Source organism: Melanerpes formicivorus, unplaced genomic scaffold (assembly GCF_026170545.1).
Source record: "Melanerpes formicivorus ecotype bairdi unplaced genomic scaffold, bMelFor1.0.p_v2 SCAF_2, whole genome shotgun sequence".
NCBI classification, from domain to species: domain Eukaryota; kingdom Metazoa; phylum Chordata; class Aves; order Piciformes; family Picidae; genus Melanerpes; species Melanerpes formicivorus.
Window position 1 is genome coordinate 29,529,992 of NW_027142354.1, and position 22,646 is coordinate 29,552,637.

The 22,646-nt window shown below is 42.1% G+C and overlaps 2 protein-coding genes across 3 annotated transcripts in view; one reads left to right on the forward strand and one right to left on the reverse strand.

The window, feature by feature from the left end:
• Window positions 1–2,506: 2,506 nt before the first annotated feature.
• On the forward strand, window positions 2,507–16,299 carry LGALS8 (galectin 8). 2 transcript variants are annotated; one of them, XM_068155017.1, is made up of 9 exons: window positions 2,507–2,643; window positions 6,971–7,059; window positions 7,781–7,991; window positions 8,600–8,716; window positions 10,326–10,382; window positions 10,462–10,488; window positions 12,500–12,588; window positions 14,460–14,625; window positions 15,040–16,299. In XM_068155017.1, the coding sequence occupies exons 1-9, from the start codon at window positions 2,602–2,604 to the stop codon at window positions 15,187–15,189; spliced, it is 948 nt and encodes a 315-aa protein (XP_068011118.1). In that variant the 5' UTR covers window positions 2,507–2,601; the 3' UTR covers window positions 15,190–16,299. The 2 variants fall into 2 exon arrangements, with proteins under 2 accessions (XP_068011118.1, XP_068011124.1); XM_068155023.1 differs by lacking the exon at window positions 10,326–10,382.
• Window positions 16,300–17,938: 1,639 nt separating this feature from the next.
• The window catches only part of HEATR1 (HEAT repeat containing 1), a 40,588-nt gene continuing 35,880 nt past the window's right edge, over window positions 17,939–22,646 (reverse strand). Inside the window, exons 38-45 of the mRNA XM_068155034.1 lie at window positions 22,449–22,607; window positions 21,775–21,909; window positions 21,421–21,525; window positions 21,159–21,327; window positions 20,310–20,464; window positions 19,835–19,993; window positions 19,045–19,153; window positions 17,939–18,649 (exon numbers count right to left, since the gene is read on the reverse strand). Of these exons, the coding sequence (XP_068011135.1) occupies window positions 18,561–18,649; window positions 19,045–19,153; window positions 19,835–19,993; window positions 20,310–20,464; window positions 21,159–21,327; window positions 21,421–21,525; window positions 21,775–21,909; window positions 22,449–22,607 (1,080 nt within the window). The 3' untranslated portion in view covers window positions 17,939–18,560. The remainder of the gene's footprint in view (window positions 18,650–19,044; window positions 19,154–19,834; window positions 19,994–20,309; window positions 20,465–21,158; window positions 21,328–21,420; window positions 21,526–21,774; window positions 21,910–22,448; window positions 22,608–22,646) is intronic.

A 22,646-nucleotide genomic window follows, 5' to 3' on the forward strand; every position in this document is an offset into this window, starting at 1 on the left:
CCGTGGTCCCAACGCCGCCTGGCCGGGTGATGCCAAATGCGGCCGCGGTAGCAGAGCTCCTCTGGTCCCAGGAGGCAGCTGTCTGCTCTCGGCTGACGCCAGGAACAGCCACACGGTAGCGCTGCCTCCGCCACCATGACTAGCTGCGTAGCAAGGCCCCGGGAGGGCGCCGGGGCTTGCCCTGCGCCGTGACGCTGGCTACGGCCGGAAGCAGTGGGGTGGAGCGAAGGCGGGGCGGGGCGGGGCGGGGCAGCAGCGGGCGGTCGCAGGTGTTGGTGGTCACGGAGGGGCGTTGTGCAGGTAAAGAGGAAGCGTCCCGCTGGGGAGGGGGTAATAAGACTCCCTTCGGGGAGAAGGGGCGCGGCGCAGCGCAGCGCAGGCAGGCAGGCAGGGCGGGCCGTGGCGGGCCTAACTGAAGAAGGCGCCGGGTCTTCCGTTGGGGGCGTTAAGGTAGAAGTGGTCGGGGTTTCTTCGTGAAACTAGTCCTGTGTCCTTCCAGCGTGCTGAGGTGTTGGGTTTATAGCCGGGGGCGCGGGGATGCCACTGCTGCTTTGTACTTTAATGGTTTGCAAATGTCCAGAAAATACCTCCCTAATTCTCTTCGCAGGAATCTTGTTTGCCTTGGTGGAAAATCCAGCTTTGATTATAAAGGATAACCTGAGTTACCCTCATGAAAGACATTTTCCGTATGTCACAGTGGGACATAATAGCAGATTGTTGTCCGTTCTGTTTTCCTATGGGCTTTTTGTTTTATTTTGATGTTTGTTTGTACGGAACAGGTTCTCAGCTGCTTTGCGATGTGTGAGATAACAGGAGAGCATACGTTTCACTGTCAGTTCTAAAAACATAGTCAGGAAACCTTAACTTCAGTGCAGCAGACTTAAGATTTGGTGTAACATGTAGTGACAGTGATTCCTGTGACAGAAGGTTACAGGAGAACCTTGCAGTTGTGTACCCATCACCTTTTAGTTTGCAAACAGACCCTGAATTATAGCTTTCCCTCATTATTGTGACCTTTTCAATAACAACAAACCAACCCCCCCAACAAACAACAAAATCTCAAGACAAACAAAACCAAAACCAAACCCCAAAAAATCTTAACCCATTCTTTGCCTTGGGGCCCCCTGGTCTGACAAGACTGACAGTCTGTTCTGTTCCAGGGTCCTCTTTCATTAGGACCTAGATTACTGTTGCACACCCTGGGAAGTTCAGTTAGCAGGCTGCTGGGTTGTAGGTCTGATTTTCATGTTTCAGTTTTTTGGGGATCTGCTGCTGGTGGTAAGTGGAGAATTATTACTTGCTTCAGTCTTGATTTCCTTTTTAAAATGAAATTTGCCTTCCTTTGCACATTCCTGGTGTGAATTGATGATGGTATCTCATAAGAAGATCAGAGGGGTAAAACAATTATGGACCTTATGTTCTCTGAATTGCATTCTAGGCCCTGGTCTGAATTAGGACAATTAATACCCTCCTGGCCTGAATGCCCCATAAGATAAGCCAGATGTTGCAATGGGCCACACTGTTGTTGAATCATTGCAGACGATTAATGGTAGGGCCCCATGAAACAGGTCACAGACCTTGCAGTTTTGGTGTGGTTGCAAGGTTTGATTTTGGGTTTTTTGTGTTAGTTTGTTTTGAGGTTTGGTTTGCTTGTTTGTTTTCCTTTAATGTTGCTTGTGGTTGTCACACAGTAAAGATGCAAACACCCTCACTATTGACCTTTTAAACCCTGTCTGCCTGTTATCGACGCACAGTTTGCATGCTACCTTAAGTTGTTTATCCAGAATTAATTAGCAGTTTCAATTGTGTCCTGAATTTTAGCCACTTCATTACGAGATTCTCTAAAGACAGTGTAGCTGGATATACTCATAAGCTGTTGTTTCATTATTTATTAATTCTGTGGATTTAATACAAATTTTTCAAACTTGTGGAGTTTAGGATTTCTATGCACTGTAGGAAGAAACATCAAACACCCTTTGCTTTCCTGCTTTGTCCTTTGTCCAGTAACTTGTACTGGAAAAAACAAGTTCAACACCTAAGGCTCGTCGGTCTTGGGAAATCTGGGGATAGTACAAAAAGTGTTAAAACAAACAGAAGCAGGTGGTTGTGGTTGTTTGTCTTGGAAAAGCTGCTGTTGTGCTGTGTACCTTCTCCCTGCCTGCAGGCAGGGGTCAGCTGCAAATGCAGAGCTCTTAGGGCCCTGCGGAGGCGCACTGAGCTATCAGTGTTCCCCTGCACAATGATGATTTTCATGTGGGATTCTGTCCCAGTATACATAATCTCAGGAAGCTGCTGCTGACTCTGCATTATCTGTCTCGTGTTAGAATGGCACCTTGTTTCTTTATGCAAGCTTTTAGGTTTTGTATTTCAAAACTCCAGCAAGTTTGTTGGAAAGGAAAGATGCTTGCATAATTTCTTATGCTGTTTGAAGTTATACATTGGAGGATTTAACTTCATCTAGTGTGACTTTGATACTTTCTAATTAAACGTTTTGATTTTTTGAAGGGACCCCTCCTTTGGTGCTGCCCAACCAGTGAGTCCTTTAAATGCTCTTCAGCAGTGGTCACACAGGACTGACAAACTTCAGCTGGAGGAGGGAAGATGATGTCCTTGGATGGACCGCAGAAGACAATCAGTAACCCGGTAACTCCCCTGTCACATCAACAACTTGTCCCTTGGGAAATGTGACTTTGCTGTTTTATGTCAATAATTAGTACTTGTATTGTTTTGCACAGTGAGAGGTGTTACTGAGAGCTCTATTCATTGCTAATGTGTTTGAGAGAGAGTATCACAGGTGACACTAGGATTTGGTAGTGTTTAGGAATTATACTGCAAGCAGATGGACACTTAATGCACAGGACTTCCAAAACAAGAAGGAACTTCTGCCAGTCTTTGAGGACAATCCCTTTTCTTGTGGAAAAAAAAAAACCAAAAAACAACCCAGATTCACCAGGTTGGAAAAGACCTTTGAGAACAAGTCCAACCTATGACCAAACGCTATTTAATCAATTAAACCATGGCACTAAGTGCCTCATCCAGTCTCTTTTTAAATGCTTCCAGTGATGGTGACTCCACCACCTCCTCAGGCAGCCCATCCCAATGGCCAATCACTCTTTCTGTGAAGAATTTCTTCCTAACATCCAGCCTAAACCTCCCCTGGCACAGCTTGAGACTATGTCCTCTTGTTCTGGTGCTGGCTGCCTGGGAGAAGAGATCAACATATGCCTGTCTACAACCTCCCTTCAGGTAGTTGTAGACAGCAATAAGGTCTCCCCTGAGCCTCCTCTTCTCCAGGGTAAGTAACCCTATCTCCCTCAGCCTCTCCTCATAGGGCTTGGGCTCCAAACCCCTCACCAGCTTTGTTGCCCTTCTCTGGACACATTCCAGGAAGTCAACATCTTTCCTAAACTGAGGGGCCCAGAACTGGACACAGGACTCAAGGTGTGGCCTAACCAGTGCTGAGTACAGGGGCAGAATGACTTCCCTGCTCCTGCTGGCCACACTATTCCTGATACAGGCCAGGATGCCATTGGCCTTCTTGGCCACCTGGGCACACTGCTGGCTCATGTTCACCCTTCTGTCAACCAGTACCCCCAGGTCCTTCTCTGCCTCCTCACATACACACACCACAAAGGACAACCTGTCCTAAGGAGTTCTTCCAAAAAAATCTCAGCCCCACAAGTCACCAGTGGAAGAATGTGTTTTTGCAGATGTGACCGTTTGAGGCTGTGCCCTTAAGAAAGGGAATATGGTGGATGGAAGTTGGTAAACGTAAAGAATAATCTAAACTAATTTCATTGGTGAAGTGGGAGGAAGCACCTTCTGAACTGGGAGTGAACTGGGCACTCCGGCACTTTTATCTTCAGTCTTGCTTCCGCCTCTTCTTTGGGCAGCAGCTTTCTGTGCTGGGCTTTCTGCCAAGACTTCGGCCTTGAAACCGATAAGATATAAGGCCTGTATTAACTGCTTTCCAGTTAACACAAAACTGCTTTTAACTTCTTTCTTTCTCTCTCTCTCTCTTCTAACCTACTCTGGGGAAAGGGGGGAGAGAGGGGAGAGAGGAGGTGGGGAACCCCCTCGGCAGAGGGGGGACCTCTCATTTCTGTGTTACTTTATTGTATATCTTTGTATATATTGTAAATTTGTATATATTCCTCTGCATATCCTACATTGCTTTGTAAATATACAGCTCCACTGCTTTGCTAATTCAGCTTGTGAGTTTTTTTTCCTTTCCCTTCAATTTTTTTCCCTTTTACTTCACAAGGGGGAGGGAGGAGGCTTTTTGGCCTTACCCTTCCAACCCTTGACAGCAGAGTATGCTGAGTTGAAATTATGATAAGCAGTGTTTTCACTCCTAATTCTCTATAAAGGGACAGGGCCTGGCAGCCCTCATAAAATAATTTTTTTGTGGTGTCTGCAACTTCAGTCTGAACAATTAAATTTGGAACATTATTTGATAATTGATATCTTACCTTACAAAAAATCCTTCTTTGTAGGGAAGACTTGAGTCAACATGATTCAGCAATTGCAGAGAGTGGATTTGGTGGAATGTCGTTTGCCAAGCTTAGAGTCTGGAGACTTTCTGTGAAAAGCTCTGGTATTCTCATGATCTGGGACCTGACTGCTCTTGTGATCAGTGGCTTAACACGGACATATGGCTAAAGGGGTGGGCTGAAGCTGTGTTTTTTGTTGTATCTTTAAATAGGTAGTTCCTTTGAGCCTGCAGGAAATACTATTTTTCAACGTTCTGTTCTAGAACTCTTTACAAATATTACAGTTTGTAGGGTAGCCGTGTAGAGTAGTGCAGATCTGGACAGGACTTCCATATCTGTTGTATTTTTGCACTGCTATTCGTCTGTATCTTTAGTGAATCTGACTGCTCAGTTCCCACTATATGTTGACTCTTGCAAAGTGGATAGAATTATGAATGATGGGGAATAGCATCAATCACCTTCACAAGAACCCATCTGGGAGGGAAAGGAAAGCTGTATGGAGATTAATTAGAAGGTGGAAGGAATGAACTGCAGAAGAAAAGGGATGATGCAAATTGGTAGATGGGGATTTTGCTGGTAAAAGAGGTGTGAAGAGGAAGAGTAGGAGGTGTTTAGGACATGCAGCTTTTTTAAGGGAGAGAGTAGTAGTAGTAGTTCAAAGAAAATTGCGTGGCTGCAAGGGGATTGATGAGTATTATGGGTGACAAGACCACAGTGGAGGATATAAAGGGGTAAACTAGGGCTTAGGGGTCAAGAGCCTAAAATGGGAATAAGAGTGAGTGTTTAGTATTGAAATGTGGAGGCAAAGTTGGTAAAGGTTGTCCTGAGGATCTCAGAACAGCCTTCATACAAAGCCATGAGTGACCTACTCCGTCTGACTTTGCTTTGATCAAGGCATTGGGCTAGACACACCAGAGCTGGCTGTCTTCCAGCCTCAGCCCTTCTGTGATCTATCACCTGTGTGATACCACAAGATGAATTTAGTAGAGGTGGAAGAGGCCAGGCCATGAAGATTTCACTGTTTCACTGAATTGTTTCTTGAGCAGCAAAGTTTAAGAGCTTTATTACAGGTTTGAGTCTGAGATGTATTTCTTTAGTATTGTACTGTTTTGAATCATCCAGAAAATTATGCTTTCCTCTTTTTGCCTTTTACCCCAAGCACTGGTTGTGCCTGATCTGATAGGGCAGCTGTCCACTAGCCATCAAGTTGGATCAAAGTTGTGTTACTGCAGTTTATTCCTCTGTGGAACCATAATCTTGTTTTATGAAAACTGGCAGATATCAGAAAGAACTTGATCTTTGAGACCTCTGAAACTCAGTCAACACTAACTAACTGGTTTCAGAGGTAATTTGTGGAGGTCTGGAAGAGAGCTGGGATGCTGGTAGATCACATGATATCACAAGCATTAGTCTGAGTAAGTGAGCAAAAATTAGTAGAACAACTTGAGACATGAGGAAATGACAGGCACATTTTGTGATGACAAAGCCTCATTAAGTCTGTAGCATTGCACCCAGGAAATGCTCTATTGTGGCCTTGCAGATTCCATGTTTAGGCTTTTGAAGCATTGATGGGTCAGCCTTCTTTTCTCTTAAATAAATGCCTCATTTTGAATGTAAAGAAGTGGTTTTGCTGCAGCTGGTCTTCCAGAGATGAATAACTTTGATCCACTAGAGTGGGTTAAGTCCCAGCATTCCTGGCCTGTTTCTGTATCTTTCTCTGTTTTGTCTTTGGAGACTAAACCAGTAATTTATTACTGTGCTGCACTACTCATGACCTGCAGAAAAGAATCCCACAACGAGTTATGAAGAGGTATGTTTATTACGGCACCAGATGCGAGGGGGAATCACTCTACCTATCTTGCGTAACGCCCATGGGCTCAAGACGCTATTTGTGTTACAAATCCATACATATTCATTAGGTTTCTGAGGATAGGCATAGCTAATGCAAATTGCTTTCAGGAACTCATTAATGTAGGTGTCCTCCCATTCTCCAAATGTAACCAAACCTGGCCCGGAACTCACTAGGTGATATAAAGCAGAACCCCATCTTCTGGGACACAACTGTCTCCTACCCCATTCCTCTTTATCAGTGGTTCTGCCTGCCTAACTTCTGTGAGGCCCTGGAGGGTAGGGAGGATCTTAACACCTAAAGACAGGATTCTTGTGTGCTTAAACTTAAAAACACACATTTACTTTTCCCCTCATCACTCAGGGCTACTACCCCTCATGAGCAGTGTGTGAAACTAAATTAATCAAGATAATGTGGTTTTCGTATTTATTACTATTGTTCTTATTACTGGAATAAAAATGAGCCTCTTGTATATTCAGGAACAAAGCTACTACCAGTAAGCAAAGGGATTTCAGCCTATTTATTCTTTTGCTCTTAAAATATCCTCCACTACTGTACCTGCTTAAGCCATTAAAACTACACATGCCATTTGAATATTTTTTTTCTTGTTTTTTCCCCTCTCTTCTAGATGATCCCATATGTTGGGACAATACTTGGTGGCCTTGTTCCTGGAGACCTGATTGTGATACATGGGACTGTTCCTGATGATGCAGACAGGTAGTGACTACAGTGTCCCTTTATTCAGTGTCACCATGTGAACAAGAATGTAATGGATAAAATATTTCCAGGGGTCATACTTATGAGGGCCTAAAAGGCTTGATCTAAATCTTTGTGATAGCATCAGAGTGAATATAAGCTTGAATGGTTAGTGAAAGCTTTGTGATGAGAAGTAGAGGGTGAACTCATTTTTTGCTTTCTGCTGATCCTCTCTTCTCTGTTTTTGTTTTACCTGCTTTGGCCATTTTTGTTGCCCTCTCATAGCATATATCTGGTTGTCTGAAGAGGTTGCTTGAGACTAGCAAACTTGATAACAGAATGTGTTGTGTGAAGGATTTAACTTAAAGGGGTGTAAGGAGATACGGACTAGTGCATGTGCCCAGTATGGGGGTTCCCTGGCTTTACAAAAGGTTCATTAGGTTATTCTGCTGAAGATGATGAAAGGGAAGGTGGTGAATACAGTTACTGAGGATCTTACGTGATATGAATGATGACCATTACATACATGCCTAAATATGTTAATTCATTGCAATAAATCATGGGGGAGCCTTTCACAGGTGCGTAGGAGTTGGACAAATACATGTTTGGGGTTTTTTTTCCTTATCAAACAACACTTGTTATGTCTGCCTGTTCTGAGGCTCCACAGTAAAACATAAGCATATAAAACTTTTTAGGTGATTTCTTGACAGACTGAGTTGAATGTGGTTTGTCTTATGACTAGGTTCCAGGTGGATTTACAGTGTGGTAGCAGCATAAAGCCTCGAGCTGATGTGGCATTTCATTTCAACCCTCGCTTCAAAAGGTCTGGCTGTGTTGTTTGCAACACACTAGAGAGGGAAAAATGGGGCTGGGAAGAGATCACTTACGAGATGCCCTTTGAAAAAGGAAAGTCATTTGAGATTGTCATCATGATTTTAAAGGATAAATTCCAGGTAAGTCTGGGTCAGTTCAGATGAAATAGAGGGGTTTTCTGTATACTTAAATTGCTGGAAGCCTTGGTTTCTCTGACACCTGGATATAGTCTAACTGCAGAAAAGTTTAGAAGCTTTTCTTTAGAGAGGTGCTAAGTAAATCAGACCTGTAATTTTGTATGGCTTCCCTCTAAGATGAGTAGGCAAGTAACTTCCTGCCATGGCTAATGGCTACTCTACCCTTCCCTTCATGTTTGTGAAGGCCTGACTTTAGGAAAAACCTGTTTAGTATAGGACAGTTTTCTTGGAGAAAATATGTGATGTGTATTTGTCTTGCTCTGTTGGACTGCAGTTACAGATTCCATTAGATTGCTAACACCACACTGGTAAATGATTGAGTACTAGAAACAAAAGATATGAAAAACAAATTTTAATATAGGAAAATAAATCTCTGTCAAGAGAGACTGAATCATGGATGAGCTGAACTTAATTGCTCTGACATCTCTAGGACACTCCTTGGTTCTGTACCAAACCAGTGTAGAATAGAGGTACATGCATACAATTTGATAAGCAGCTGGTGTAATGTATGCTTTAATACAACTTTAAAATTTTGTTTCCTGTCTCTTTAGGTGACTGTAAACAAGAAGCACTTGCTGCTCTACAACCACAGAATTAGCCTTCAAAGAATAGATACTCTTGGAATATATGGCAGAGTGCAGATCAAAACTATAGATTTTGTTTCTAATGTAAGTTATGCAGACTTGTTAGATTCCTTCTCTGTCTCGCTAAACTACAGAGTAAGGTTTATGGTGAAAAGGAAGTAAAGAAAAGCAGCTACACAGTCTTAACATCAGTAAGAATTCTTTCCCTCCCCACATTTCACCACGCTAGTCTCGTGTGAAGTTCTCTGCTTTACTGTTTTAATCTCGAGGTTAATGGCAAAAGGATGACAGATGGTATAAGAATACTAAGAATATCCTGGCTCTAATAATGGATTAGACTCTCAAATATTGCAGGAGCTCCAAAATTAACTTTCAGTGTTTCTAAATGACAAGTTCAACAATGGCTGTAATTTGTTGCTTGGCTTCCAAATGTTCATCCACAGCTTGTGCAGGAAAACCCTGGTTTTCCTGCTAAAATGACTGAATTGGTGAATGAAGTGATAGGTAGGAATGTATGTTTATTTGGGGGAATGGAGTGGGGTGTGAGAAGTGTCCTTTCTCAAAGACTTCAGGGCTTGATTTGCACTTGGACCAAACAGCCGTGAATTTTAAGTTAAAGCAGTGTTGTGGTTCTGCTTGGCTGCTAGCTCTGCTGGAGAAGGGGAGGAGCTGAACAAGGTTTTACCCTGTGCAGAAGGAGAGATCCTGCCCCTGAAGGGTCAGATTTTTAGGACAGATGCGAAGTGATAAATTCCAGGGATATACTGAATGCCTTTTCCTTTTCTTTGTGCTACCCACTATGGCAGCCTTCCTATATTCTGGGTCTCCACTGCCCCATCTTTACTATATTGTGGGCAAAGCTTGGGTAACTTAGTTTCGCAGACTAGTGTTGATGCAAGGTGGAGATTTGGGCCAGAGCAAAATGTAGTCTGAACTGTAAAGATGAATCTACTCACTGATCATTTGCCAAGCCTGTGTGCCAAGACTTTTATGGTCCCCATCACTTGGCCTTGGGCATATTACTAGAATATTGTTACTTTGAAGCCGTGTCTGTCTTGGTCCAGGAGGGTGTGGCTTGGGGGAAGAGCTTGTGGGCAAGCACATGCTATAGGTTGGTTTCTGTCTTGAGCACAAAACAGAACAGTTTCTAGGTCTGTGGTTGCTGATGATGTATCCTTTGGGGAAGAAAGGAATGTCTTTGCTTCAAATACACCCCTTTGAGGAGGAAAATGAAGGCCTATACTGAAATAAATAAGTTGAAGACACAATCTGCTAGGGCTGAGCTGGAGCTGTACCTCTGTGTGGGCATGTTACACATCTGTCCTCATGGCAAGGGTCAGGAATGCAGGGGGCTGCTTGGAATCCTGAGGCCCCTTGCACAGACCTGCCCTGCTGGTATTCATACCCCAGTGAGGAGAGCTCAGTGGGTATCATCAGACGCTAAAGGATTAACAGAGCTCTCAGCATAAAACAGATTCAGAATGTAATGAGAAATCACAATTTGGTTTCAGCAATTGATCTTCAGGACTTTTCTTTGGTTTGCAGGGGTTTGGAAATCTTTATTATAGCCTTAGATCTCCAGGTTAACAGATCACCCTTCAAAGCAGTACAGGTCTTTATATGGTTTTAAACCAACTTTGTGTTAAAGCTCTATGATGTTAGCAATGAAATCTAAATATGTCTCTTTCTGCAGTCTTCACAAGGCTCTCAGCCATCCTCTCTAGGAGTTACAAAGATAAATACAGAAAATGTACGTATGCCTATAAAAGGTTGCATGAATCTCCCTGGTGCCTGATAAGCAGTTAAATGTTGTTTGTTTTCTCTTCTAGGGGGATATTCCAGACGGCTCACAATTTGTAAGTGACTGTAATAAAAATGTATATTTTATGTATTTTATAATTAATATCATGGGCAGTGGTATCTTCAAATACCACCATAACTTATGTACAAAATGTGTTCACAGGTTCAGTTATTTGGTTGTGGGTTTTACACTGCACATACAAAGGCAGTTACATGATTTATGCACAGATCTAATATTTCCAACACAGCAATTCAAATTGGAAATACAGGTGCTGTGATCTGTAGTTTTCCCACAAATGGGATTTTGTGGCACATTGGCCAGGTACTCACTGCTTGCTCCTCTGTCTGGTATCTTCCTGGATGCTGTGGCTATAATTTGAGCAGTCCTTGGCTCAGAAAGGGCTAAGGGGTCTCTCTCTTGTGTGCTCCCTCACTGGGCTGCAGCCTCTTCTGGGATTGAACTCCCTTGGAGCTTTTCCCCTTACTGCCTTGGTCCAAGTGCAAGGCCTGGGTGAAGTTGGTGATCTGCTAGAGCAGGTTCTTCAGCTGCTACTCAGGCAGCATTTGGCTCTTGTTGCTGTCTAGGTAAAAACAAGGCAAATTGCCTGACTTCTTGGCTGGTTTAAATACTGTCCCAAGACAATTAATGCCCTTTGGTAACGTAGAACCCTCCTAACTGGACCTATGGTATAGGGCATATCCAAACATGGCCAGGGGCACACACAGTTCACAGTGTGTTACAAAGTTAATCACACATGGTACATGTTTCTCTGGACCCCAGAAATGTCCAGGTTTGCACATTGACAGATGCTTACAACATTAATCACACATGCTGTATTTGCCTTGGCCATCTGGACCCCAGGAACTGTCCAGGTTAGCACATTTGCAGGTGCTTAGCCCATTGTCTGGGCTAGGGCATGTTTTGGGGTTTGACTATTCAGGACAGTGTCTAGTGTAGAGTTGTGGTATATATGAAGAGTAAAAATATTTGAAATAAAACCATCTTAGTTATTAATAAAAAAACAAAACAACCCAAACAAATAAAACCCAGAACAAGGGAATTTGAGAATCTCCTGGGAGATGATCATCAGTGAGGTTTTGTAGAGAGTAATCCTCTCTGCTGCTGCCAGTAAAAGTAAGGCTATTTCTGAAATAATTTAGAAAACTCAAAAGATAGACAGCATCCACAACCATAACCAGAGAAATAAAGTGAAGTACCAGAAGTTTTAAAGGATCAAATCACATTAAAAACTTTTTTCAAACAAGTATACTTAGTTTTTTTCTCTGCTTTAGGAAACACCTGCAAAACAGAACTACTCTGTATTCATATTATGCCAAATGGCCTTATATTAGTGTATCTGAGAATCTGTCTGGTCACATCTTTTTCTTGCTGACAGATCCATGCTTTCTCTGCATACACTTCCTGTGGCTGGATGCAAGCACTGTAGGGTTGGAACTTGCACCCAGCTAGCATGGAGCGTAAACAAAGTTGAGTGCAGATCTATGTGCAAAAAGCTGCGCAGGGGGATCATACCCAGTGCAATCAAACTGAAGAAGGGTTGGAAGCTGGGAATATATACAAATAGAATTCTTGGAGAAGGTGAAGTTGCAGTGAGTTCCAGGATATTAGATGCCTTGTCACTTGACAGTCTGCCACCTATAGTCTTCTTTTCAAAACCAAGTAATATGCAATATTGGCAAGTGGTAGACTTAAACAAAAAATGTAAAGTCAAAGTATGTTTCACTCCTTTTTTCAGATCTTCTCAGAATAACTTGTAATACTGTTTCCTCTCCCTCTCTTAGATGTGGCAGAAATTGTTGTAAACGTTTATTTTTGAATCCAGGGTAGCAGGCTTAAAGGAAGAAAACCCAACACATTGACAGGTTTCTCAGTGTAACTTTACCACTACAGCATTAGTGTTCCAGAATACACTGCTAGGAATTACTTCAGCTGTAAGTGTAGATTTGTGATTGTAGGCTAAATGTCTTCCTGCTGTAGTAAAGCTCAGCTTGTATAATGAGAAAAGTAAGTCACAGTCAAAATTTTGTCTGGTGGTATACTTCCAGGATGTTCCTTACGTTGCGAGACTTGATTCTTCACTTTGTCCAGGATGCACAGTTGCCATTAAAGGAGAAGTGAATAGGAACCCAAAAAGGTAAGCATTAATGATTTTTTTTTTCTGCTATTTATCTGAGCAACTTTGGAAAATGAGTAGGCTTTTCCATTTGCCTCAGTATATCCTTACTCATTTGCAACTTTGCATCTGGAATCATCTGAAACTGCAGTGGTTTTCTGAAGAACCTGCAGGATACTGCTTTAGAGAGGACTTTAAAGATCAGCTGCATTGTGAAAAGTGAAGGTAAACCCTGAGTGTCTTACCTACTAAATCTGCATTATTCACAAGAGTGTGTGTTTGTTCAGGGTTTCCATTGTGCTAGGCATGTGAGCACACATGTTGTACAGACAGTTGTTCTTTAAAGAGATCCAAGACTAAGGAAACTGTCAGAAGTAGATGAATAATGAGCAAGTTAGCGGAGTTGCTGGTGTGCCAAAATGCTGCATGTTATGTTTCTATGAGTACTTCTCCAGTGGCCTACTTGTGACTGTGTAAGCATGAAGACATCTGATAGCAGCTGATGAAAGCTGGTAGGGGAGTATGAACTATAATTTTGATAGCAAACGAGGAACAATGAGTTGCAAAGAAGACATTTTCCCAATGTGATTTAAAGAAGTGGTAAAACAAAGGGAATGAAACATGATGAAAATGGACCTAAGGAAATGTCTGTGCTTCAGCATGCATTTTGCTTGAAGGGTGGTTTTGGCTCTGCAGAAACATGCCTAAAACTGAAGCAATTAGTGCAGATAATGAAAAGTGTGCTTTTTATGCTGTGTGTATGCATGGCGCTCCTGCTTCCTCAGAGCACATTATCTTCCATGCAGCTGAACAGCACTCAAGAGTTTATATTAATGCTCTAGAGGTCTAGAAACCTCATCACTTTAATTTGGGCAGTGTAAGTAATGCTTAAATAGTAGCATTTGTTTATCTTCTTTTGGCTTGGCAAGCTTATTGGCACATTTCAAGTGCTGAATGTACTGCTTCTAAGTGTGATGAGGCTTTTAGGTGTTAAAGCATGCAGATTGTCTGCTCTCTGGTTTTGCTTTTAAATGTATAAGTTTTTATATAGTTTATAAATTATTTAATGTTATTCACTCAGTTATACCTTTTTCTCAGTGAGAAAGAGGATTAAAGAGCTTGCAACTGTAGCTGTTGCTGTATTTAATTTCTGGATTAAGCAATTCTAGGCTTCTCAAAGGAGAGAAATAACCTGATAGCTAGAGCTCATTCTGGGGAAGGAGTATTTCTTCTTCAGATGCATTGAAGTCTTTGCCAGAGGTTGAAACATTCATTTGTGTTTGGATAACTTCTTCCTCTGATCAGTTTTCTCCAGAGCTCCCCATTAGGAATGCTGTATTTTGGACATGTCTGAGACTACAGAGTATTCATTCAGCCCGAGCAGAGCTACACTGTCCTACAAAGTAACACTTTGTACGCATGGTGTCCTGCCAATCTTAAATGTACAAAGAGAATCCTCAAACTCTTCCTTAGAGTCTAACCAGTCTGTTGACAGAAAGAACATAACATGTCTTCAGGTAAAACAAAGCCTCCCACTATCCACTGCCTGATTTAAGAGGTGGTCGAGCCATTAGCACCGTATGTTTCTGAGAATGCTGCTTCCTAGTGCTGTAGAGAAGCATCACTTGGCTTGATACCTCCTTGCTGAGATATGAACAGAAAGCTGGAGTGCTGAAGCAGATCTAGCAGGGTCACGCTGTACTTTTACTGTCTCTAGCAAAGGTTTCTGTGCCAAGGAGACAAATGCACGTTAACTGTCTGCTTGGTTCATCAGATGAATTCATGGCTCTGGCTCCAAAACAGTTCTGAGTATTATCTGAGGGCTTGGTAAATAGCATGAACCACTGCAAGATGTTTGTGGACCCTTGGTATAGTAAACTTCTATCTTCCAGCTTTACAATAAATCTGAAACCAAGTGGCTCAAAGGACATTGCATTACATCTGAATCCCCGAGTGAAAAATCAAGTTTTTGTAAGAAACTCATACCTTCATGACAGCTGGGGAGAAGAAGAAAAGGAAATTGCCAACTTCCCTTTCAGTCCAGGGATGTACTTTGAGGTAGGAGTAACTGAAACACAGCATCAAACCGGCAACTCTGCCAAAAGGATCAGCAGTGGTGCTCAAAGGTCGTGCCCACTTACAGGGATTTAAATAAAACTGCCGTTTCTGCCTTTCAATGTCTTGAGAAGATTTAACAATAAATAGTGGGTTAATGACAATTTACTTTTAAAATGGTTGCAAAAATTCACATTGTACTCAGGACAAATTTTAATTGAATTGACTTGGACTCCATGATCCTTATGGGACCCTTCCAGCTTGACTTACTCTGTGAATTTCATTGAAGTTTCACTTTTTAAAATGTTTGTTTTGCATGAAACATTCTTTGTAGCAGAAGAGGGGTTTGACCAACTCTAGGCTAGATTGTTTTTCATGTGTTGCCTTATCTAAAATTTAACTTTTCTTGCTTTTCAGCTGATCATTTTCTGTGATGCCCACCAGTTCAAAGTTGCTGTTAACGGTGTTCACACACTGGAGTACAAGCATCGTTTTAAACAACTTGAAAAGATCAACGTAGTGGAAATCATGGGAGATATTCAGTTGCTAGATGTGAAGAGCTGGTAGTTTTTTTCAATCTAAGAGAATTAAATCTCTTCTGAGGACAGTGCCTCCTTGTTGAGTACAAACAGAAGCTGATTTGAGCTGAGCATGCCTTTAATCTATCTAGCCTTCTGCATCTGTCCAGTACCAGAACTGCTGGCTGTGAGATTAAATCCTCCTCTAGTTTACAATATCCTGGCAAGCTAAATAAGTGTTTGCTCAGACATATCTCCTGTATTATTGAATGCAGCAATAGGAAACTGACATGTCTTACTAACAACTGCACTTGGTATGTTTACATTAAACTGCTGCTTGTTATTCCTTGATAGCACACATTCAATATTGTGAAGTAGGAAGAGACTGAAACAGGATCTGAAGATATGGTTATCCACCCCAAAAGGGATATTGATAATTAATTAAAGAGATAATTATTAAATATACTCTTCTGCTTCTGTATTAGCAACCACAGCTTTTTTACTGAGGCTGGATTAAGCAATTGACCCATCAGTTCTAGCAATAGGCAAGGATGTTACTTCTTAGCCAGCTGCTCAGTAGTACCTTCTCTTGCAGTTATGGTTCCATTATTTGCTGCTTATAAGTAGCTTAAATCAAATATACAGCAGCATTTCTAGCTTTAAATTTTCTAAAGTGGAAAAAAAATGAAAATTAAGTTGGTTCCAATTGTCTAAACTTTTGAAAGCTTGTTTGATCTGAAATGGCTCCTGAGTGAGTTGAGATTGCTCAGGGACTGAGATGGAGGTTTTGTGTTTCTCACTTTTAAAGATTGTGTCAATCCCAGTACTCCAGGCAGGGTATCAGCTGAGATGAACCTTGGATATTCATCAGTGAAACAGAGAACGAATCCTTTTTCAGTCTTGTATTAAAGTACTCTCTATCCAAAACAGGCTGCTTCTATTCCATCAGTTTTCTGTTCAAATGTCAGTCTTAATTTTTATACCCTTTTTAAAAATAACTTGCTACTGGCTGTCAATACATCCCTGAGGGATGTTCCTATTTATCTTAAGAGCTGCTAAACCAGTGAAGCATTTCAAAACCAAGATATATCCTAGAAGACTGTTTAACTTACCAGATTTAATGTCTAAAAAGCATAAATGAAAATATTTGTGAAGTCTGCTTTTCTCTTGAGTGTCATTGAGTAGCTATCATCCCTTTTTGGCCTTAGTTCGTCTTACTTCACTGATTATTTTACTGGTTTCTCTAAGGTGGCACAATGATCTTGACTAGAGGGCCATTCCCACATTGAGGAGTTAGCAATCCACAGACCAATTAACCTAAGTAGGCCTAGGCTTTGTCTCTGCTGGTGTACCCTCAAGGACAGGTGTCATGCTGTACATGGCATTTGGCTGTGGGATAAACTTAGCTGGCTGCTTGTAACAGAAGAGCCCATAGGCAGCTCCCACTTGCTCTGGCAACTGCAATGCTTCTGTGTCCTTGCCTTTCATAGTATCATAGTATCAGTCAGGGTTGGAAGGGACCACAAGGATCATCTAGTTCCTATCCCCCTGCCATGGGCAGGGACACCCCACACTAGATCAGGCTGGCCAGAGCCTCATCCAGCCTGCTCTTAAACACCCCCAGGGATGGGGCCTCAACCACCTCCCTGGACAACCCATTCCAGGGCTTCACCACTCTCATGGTGAAGAACCTCCTCCTCACATCTAGCCTGAATCTCCCCACCTCCAGCTTCATTCCATTCCCCCTAGTCCTATCACTACCTGAGATCCTGAGAAGTCCCTCCCCAGCCTTCCTGTAGGCCCCCTTCAGATACTGGAAGGCCACAATTAGGTCACCTGGGAGGCTTCTCTTCTCCAGACTGAACAGCCCCAACTCCTTCAGCCTGTCCTCATAGGAGAGGTGCTCCAGCCCTCTGATCATCCTTGTGGCCCTTCTCTGGACACGTTCCAGCACCTCCACATCCCTCCTGTAATAGGGGCTCCAGAACTGGACACAGTACTCCAGGTGGGGTCTCACCAGAGCTGAGTAGAGGGGGAGGATCACCTCCCTCGACCTGCTGGTTACACTTCTCCTGATGCAGCCCAGGATCTGATTGGCTTTGTGGGCTGCAAGTGTACATTGAGAGCTCATGTTGAGCTTTTTGTCCACCAGCACCCCAAGTCTCTCTCCTCAGGGCTGCTTTCCAGCCAGTCACTGCCCAGCCTGTATTTGTGCCTGGGATTGCCTCGACCAAGACGCAGGACCCTGCACTTGCTCTTATTGAACTTCATGAGGTTGGCTTGTGCCCACCTCTCCAGCCTGTCAAGGTCCCTCTGGATGGCCTCCCTTCCCTCCAGCCTGTCTGCTGCACCACACAGCTTGGTGTCATCAGCAAACTTGCTGAGGGTGCACTCAATGCCACTGTCCATGTCACCCACAAAGATGTTGAACAAGACAGGTCCCAGGACTGATCCCTGAGGGACTCCGCTTGTCACTGGCCTCCACTGGGACGTGGAGCCATTGACAGCCACTCTTTGGGTGCAGCCATCAAGCCTGTTCCTTATCTAGGAATTCAGCAGGAAGTTCTCCTATGAACATCCTTTTTGTTTGACAGCAGACATAATTAAAAGTTAAGAAAATCCTTCAAGAGCACAAATGACCATAATGGGGTAGCCTTTCCTCAGATGGCAGCTGTATGGCATGCTACACCCTGAACATATTTGATCAATGCCTCATGAACCTTGCCTGGTCCCAGCATCCAATGCAATGTAAGATTATCCTTTTATAGTGTTATTTTTATTCTATTTATAGTGGCATTTTAAACAATACTTTCCAGAGTCTGAATGCCTTTCGTACTAGCAGTATAATGAACCAGCACCTCCTGGTGCAAAACAGGTGATGAGTTTTTTGGTAAATTCAGTAACATAGCAAGCAATTCATTCTTGATCTTCAGGTGAATAAGAAGCTAATCCTAAGAAACAGCTTTAGCTCTCATATGAATCCTGCTTACTTGTACCTTTATTTTCAGTATTTTCAGTGAGTTTAGTTTTTAATTCCCTAAAAAATGACAGAAAAGCAGGTTCTTGGGACTGCAGTGGGTACAGTGACTACCACGCTTAACATTGCAGCCTCTCCACAGAGACAGTAACTGCATACCCCAAGCACAGTGGAATTCAGTAAGTCTCACAAGTTGTCACTCTGCTTTTGTCCACCTATCAGAATTTGCTCCTGATGATTGATAAGAAAAGAGCAGTTAAGGAAAAGTCACATGGAAAAAGTCCCCAGACCATCCAGAAATTACAAAGCCAGATTCTTACAATATTTTATTAAAAAGTTAAGATCTTAGCTCTGATAAAAATCAGTATGACAGTTTGCCTGTAGCACTTGCATGTGCAAAGATAACATGATTCAGACAAAATTTGAAACCAAAAGGGGTAGACCTAGAAGTAGCTTTGGAGTGGTTCTCCCAAAATGACTTCCAATTGTTGAATTGTCCTCTGACACTGCTGTTCAACTTCTTCACATTCATCTAGAAAAAGAATGTAAATAGGAATTAAGTAGAATAGTGATTACAGAGCTACACATCACTCATCGAGGCTAGAAGTCTTGAAATGCTAGGTATGAAATAACTATTCAAAACTGTTTTGTCACTGGCTCAGGACTTAAGCAAATTAATTCTACTGTAATACTGATATAAACCACAAAGCTGGGGAGAGGTGCACAGGCTATAATGCTGGTGAAGCTGCTGTAACTGAGCTTTTAAGAGTGTATTGGATACAATCTATTTCAGTTTGCATCTGGCACAGGTATAGTATAGTAATGTATAGTAATTATCCTGTATGAATCTTTGAAATAAGTGGCTACTATTCCTTTTTGGTCATAGGTCAGTTATCTGCCATCACTAATGCCACTTCAGAACATTACCTTCCATAAGCTCAGCTAAGAATGGAATAGATTCTGGTAGCAGGACGAGGTAGTTCTCCTTCAGTTTTTGTGCAACTTCTACCAAAGCAAGCAGAGCAGCAAATCGGACCTAAAACAAACCAATCATCTTTGTAAGGAAACAAACATAATGGTATAGTTTTCTCCCTGCCCCCTTCCCTTGCCTTCTTTCCACATGAGTTTGTGAACCAGCTTTCCTTACTAAAGGTAAGTAGTTTATGCTAATTAAAATCTTAGCATCTCAGTTAAGGCAATGTCAAAGGAAAACTGGGTTGGAAGAAGCAGGTATATTGCTGGACATTATTTGATAAAATGGCCTTTAACTTCTGTTCCAATGACACTCTTCCACTGTGTCAGGAGGAGGTAGCTCAGTACAATGAGAAACCAATACTGAATACACAGAACCTGTCAACTAGGAGTCCTGTCAAAACTCTACAATAAACAGGTCTGAAGGTTGCTGAAAGTTTTCCAGTTACCCCTCTAAAGCACTTTCTTCATACATAAATAGGGTAGCTCTTACTACAACAGATACCAAGTATTAAAAAAAAATCCAAACAATACAGTTTGGAAGATACCTACACAGGGAATACTAACTGCTTACAGCAAGAGCAGCCAGCCATGTTGCATACATCTCTTGCAAACTTTGGCACAGCATAGTACTCTATTACTATTTTAATTTAGGCTAGTATTTTAGCAGTGGTCCACTTGGAGTTTGTGGATCCACCTTCTAATGAAACAAATAAAAGCAGTTCCAATCACAATAGCTCCGAACCTTAGGAGATGTGTGTCTCATTTTCAGCAGGATGTGGTAGTTCAGTGGTTTCCAAAGAGAATCATCTGCCATTGCCACTGAAAACTGAGCTATGCAGGGTATCAGGTGTGCTGTCATCCTTTCCTGGAACTTCTCATCTCCTCCAACCATATTTTCCAGCTGTGGAAGTAAAAAGTTTGTCAAACTGATCCTGGCTCAGATAAATTCAGCCAAAAGCACTTTTTTGTGCTTTGGCTTTCAGGTACTCAAGAGTTCTGTCAAACAGCACTAGTGGGAGTGCACTGGTCTGAAGACATTAAGAAAGAGGATTAAAAACTTAGTAATTCAGAGCCTTAATGCTGTTTGTAGCCAAAACCAGTTAATTCTTAACTAAGAGAGAGGATTGAGGCTTAATAGTTAAAAAATAACTGAGAGAAAAAAAACCCAAACAAACCAACAAACCAGATATGAACTGGTTTTGCATTTTTGCCAATACCTGGTCAACCAGAGGCATCATCAAGGTTTCTGCTCTTTCCTTACTCAGGAACTTCTGGGTGTCAAACAGGAACAGCTTGTGCAGACAGTCTATGGTGAACTGCAACAGCAGACAGCTCTTTTCTGTGCTATTCTCAGAGTCAAAGAAAGCTTCATCTACATACCAGTCAAGGAAAAGAAAACAAATTAAACCACCAAAACCACAAAACTTGCTGACAAGACAGAAATATTGTTAGTTTGTGAATAGAGCTGAAGGATGTACTACATAGCAATTAGGTATTCATCACGCAAAACAGAGTGGATGCAATCTGTTATCTGGCTTTTGGCTAATGCTCTAGCAAGTCTAACACTGCCTTTGACAGTCTGTTGGGGACAAAACAGAATAGCTACAGGCTACAGCTATGGAGAATTTCTTCATGTCACTACAAATAGGGTGAGCATATAGTGTACAAATTGTATCCTGTACAAAAAGTAGTACTGATTTTTTGCTAAGATAGCAGAGGAGCAAGTAGCATATAAGAGAAGTCAATGACTGAGAGGGAAAAAACCCCAAACCACCAAAAAACCCAAACAAAAACCAAGTCACCCTCTTTCCCCATAATTTCATTCTCATGGAACTCACTGGGACTGACACTGAAAATTTTCATGTGGTCTCAACTTTGTATGGGCAGCCCAGAGCCCATGGATGAAAAATGTCCTTTGGTTCCATCAGAATAAGAAAGAGAAATGGGAGGTTATATGCTGGAAAGTAAATCCTGTAAGACTAAACTTCCAGCATATAGATGACATCTCTCAGCAGATAAGAGTTAGCCTGTCAATGCCTCTCTGTAGCTAGTAATTGAAAACTTACCAGTTTTAGAAGTGTTGACCTGATTCAGTGTCTCTGCAAACGGCTTTACTAAATGGCCAGCAAACAGTGTGAAGAGACCCTTGAGCTTGTCTGCGATGCAATCTGCTATTCGGTGGAATGTCAGCAGTCTGTCTTTTAGGGTAGACTCTGTTTTGGACCAGTCAAAGAGCTGAAAGTGACAAGCAGATTATCTCTGTCCTGTGTTTGTGCACTGAAAAATACAAATATCCTGATGCAGATCAGTTACATTTAAACTTCCTACCTTGAAGAAAAGGGGTCTGAAAGAAGCTTCGGAAAGTTTCATAACCATACTTATTAGACAGTCAATAATGTAAGCCTCTGTCTTGCCAACTTCCTCTAAATCATCCTAGAAAACACAATTCCAATTTTCAAATGTAAGAATTTGAGTTTTCAAAGCACATTTTAATTTTGTCTGTTTTAGACTGAGTATCTAACCATAACGTTTTCTACTCAAAGAACAATTCCAGAGCAGAAAGTTGGATACTCAGCATTTCAGAGCACATATGCAATGGAAATCACTTGTCTTCCTTAGAACAACTGACAGGATTAGCATGCAGAGGTTGAACTGCTGCTGCTCTTGCCCTAAGCAAGCTACCTGGGCGTGCTCTGTTCGGAAGTCCAAGGCTTTCATAAAAAATGCAGTCAGCTCAGACTGATGGGAGATGAGGTGCTCCTTCTCCATACCAACAATGTGCTCCTTCAAAATGTTCATAAGGGGACCCAGGCAGTTCTGCCAAAACAAAACCAGAAGAATACAAAAGCGACTGTTATACTGACAGTGACTGAGAAATTAACACATTTACTATCAAAACACAGTAACATAAATATACTTTTTGTGGTCTTATGATAGTAGGATTCTTGAAAAGAGTTTGGTCTCTGCTCTCCAATACTGAGATACCAATCAGGTCTGAAAGGTTTGCACCTGAGACAAGAACAAAGCCCAGATGAAAATTATGACTCAACTCATAAATAATTTGTTCTAGTAGATAAGGTCTTTATGCATGGGCAGATCTCCCAAGCATTTGTCATCTAACATGGTATGGACTTCAAAGGCATTTCTCTCAGGTCTAACTTTCCTGAATCCCCATGGCAGTACAAAACAAAACAGAAGTAATATGAAGACTCTGCTAGGTTTGGCTTGGACAGAGTTAATTTTCTTCACAGCAGCTCAGATGGTGCTATGTTTTATATTTGTGCCCAAAACAGCACTGATAACACGTGTGTGTGTGTGTTTTAATCACAATGCATAAGAATGAAAGTCCCCCTTACCTTCCGGGTGTTTGCCACGTCGCTGTAACACTTGGTAAGTGCAGGCAGCAGGATGCGGGGAGCAAGCCTTGTGGCCAGGATAGTTCTCAGTGATGTTATACGTAAGCTAATCTGGGAAGTGGGACCAAACTCTGCCGCAATCCTTTCCAAGCGGACAACCTATCAGGAGATCCAACAAAAGTCAGGCAGACTTAAAAC

Coding starts and splice junctions, on each gene's coding strand:
- LGALS8 (XM_068155017.1), top strand. CDS start 2,602: ATGATGTCCTTGGATGGACCGCAGAAGACAATCAGTAACCCG. Junction 12,589..14,459: donor GTGAATAGGAACCCAAAAAG/GTAAGCATTAAT, acceptor TCTATCTTCCAG/CTTTACAATAAATCTGAAAC. Junction 14,626..15,039: donor GTCCAGGGATGTACTTTGAG/GTAGGAGTAACT, acceptor CTTGCTTTTCAG/CTGATCATTTTCTGTGATGC.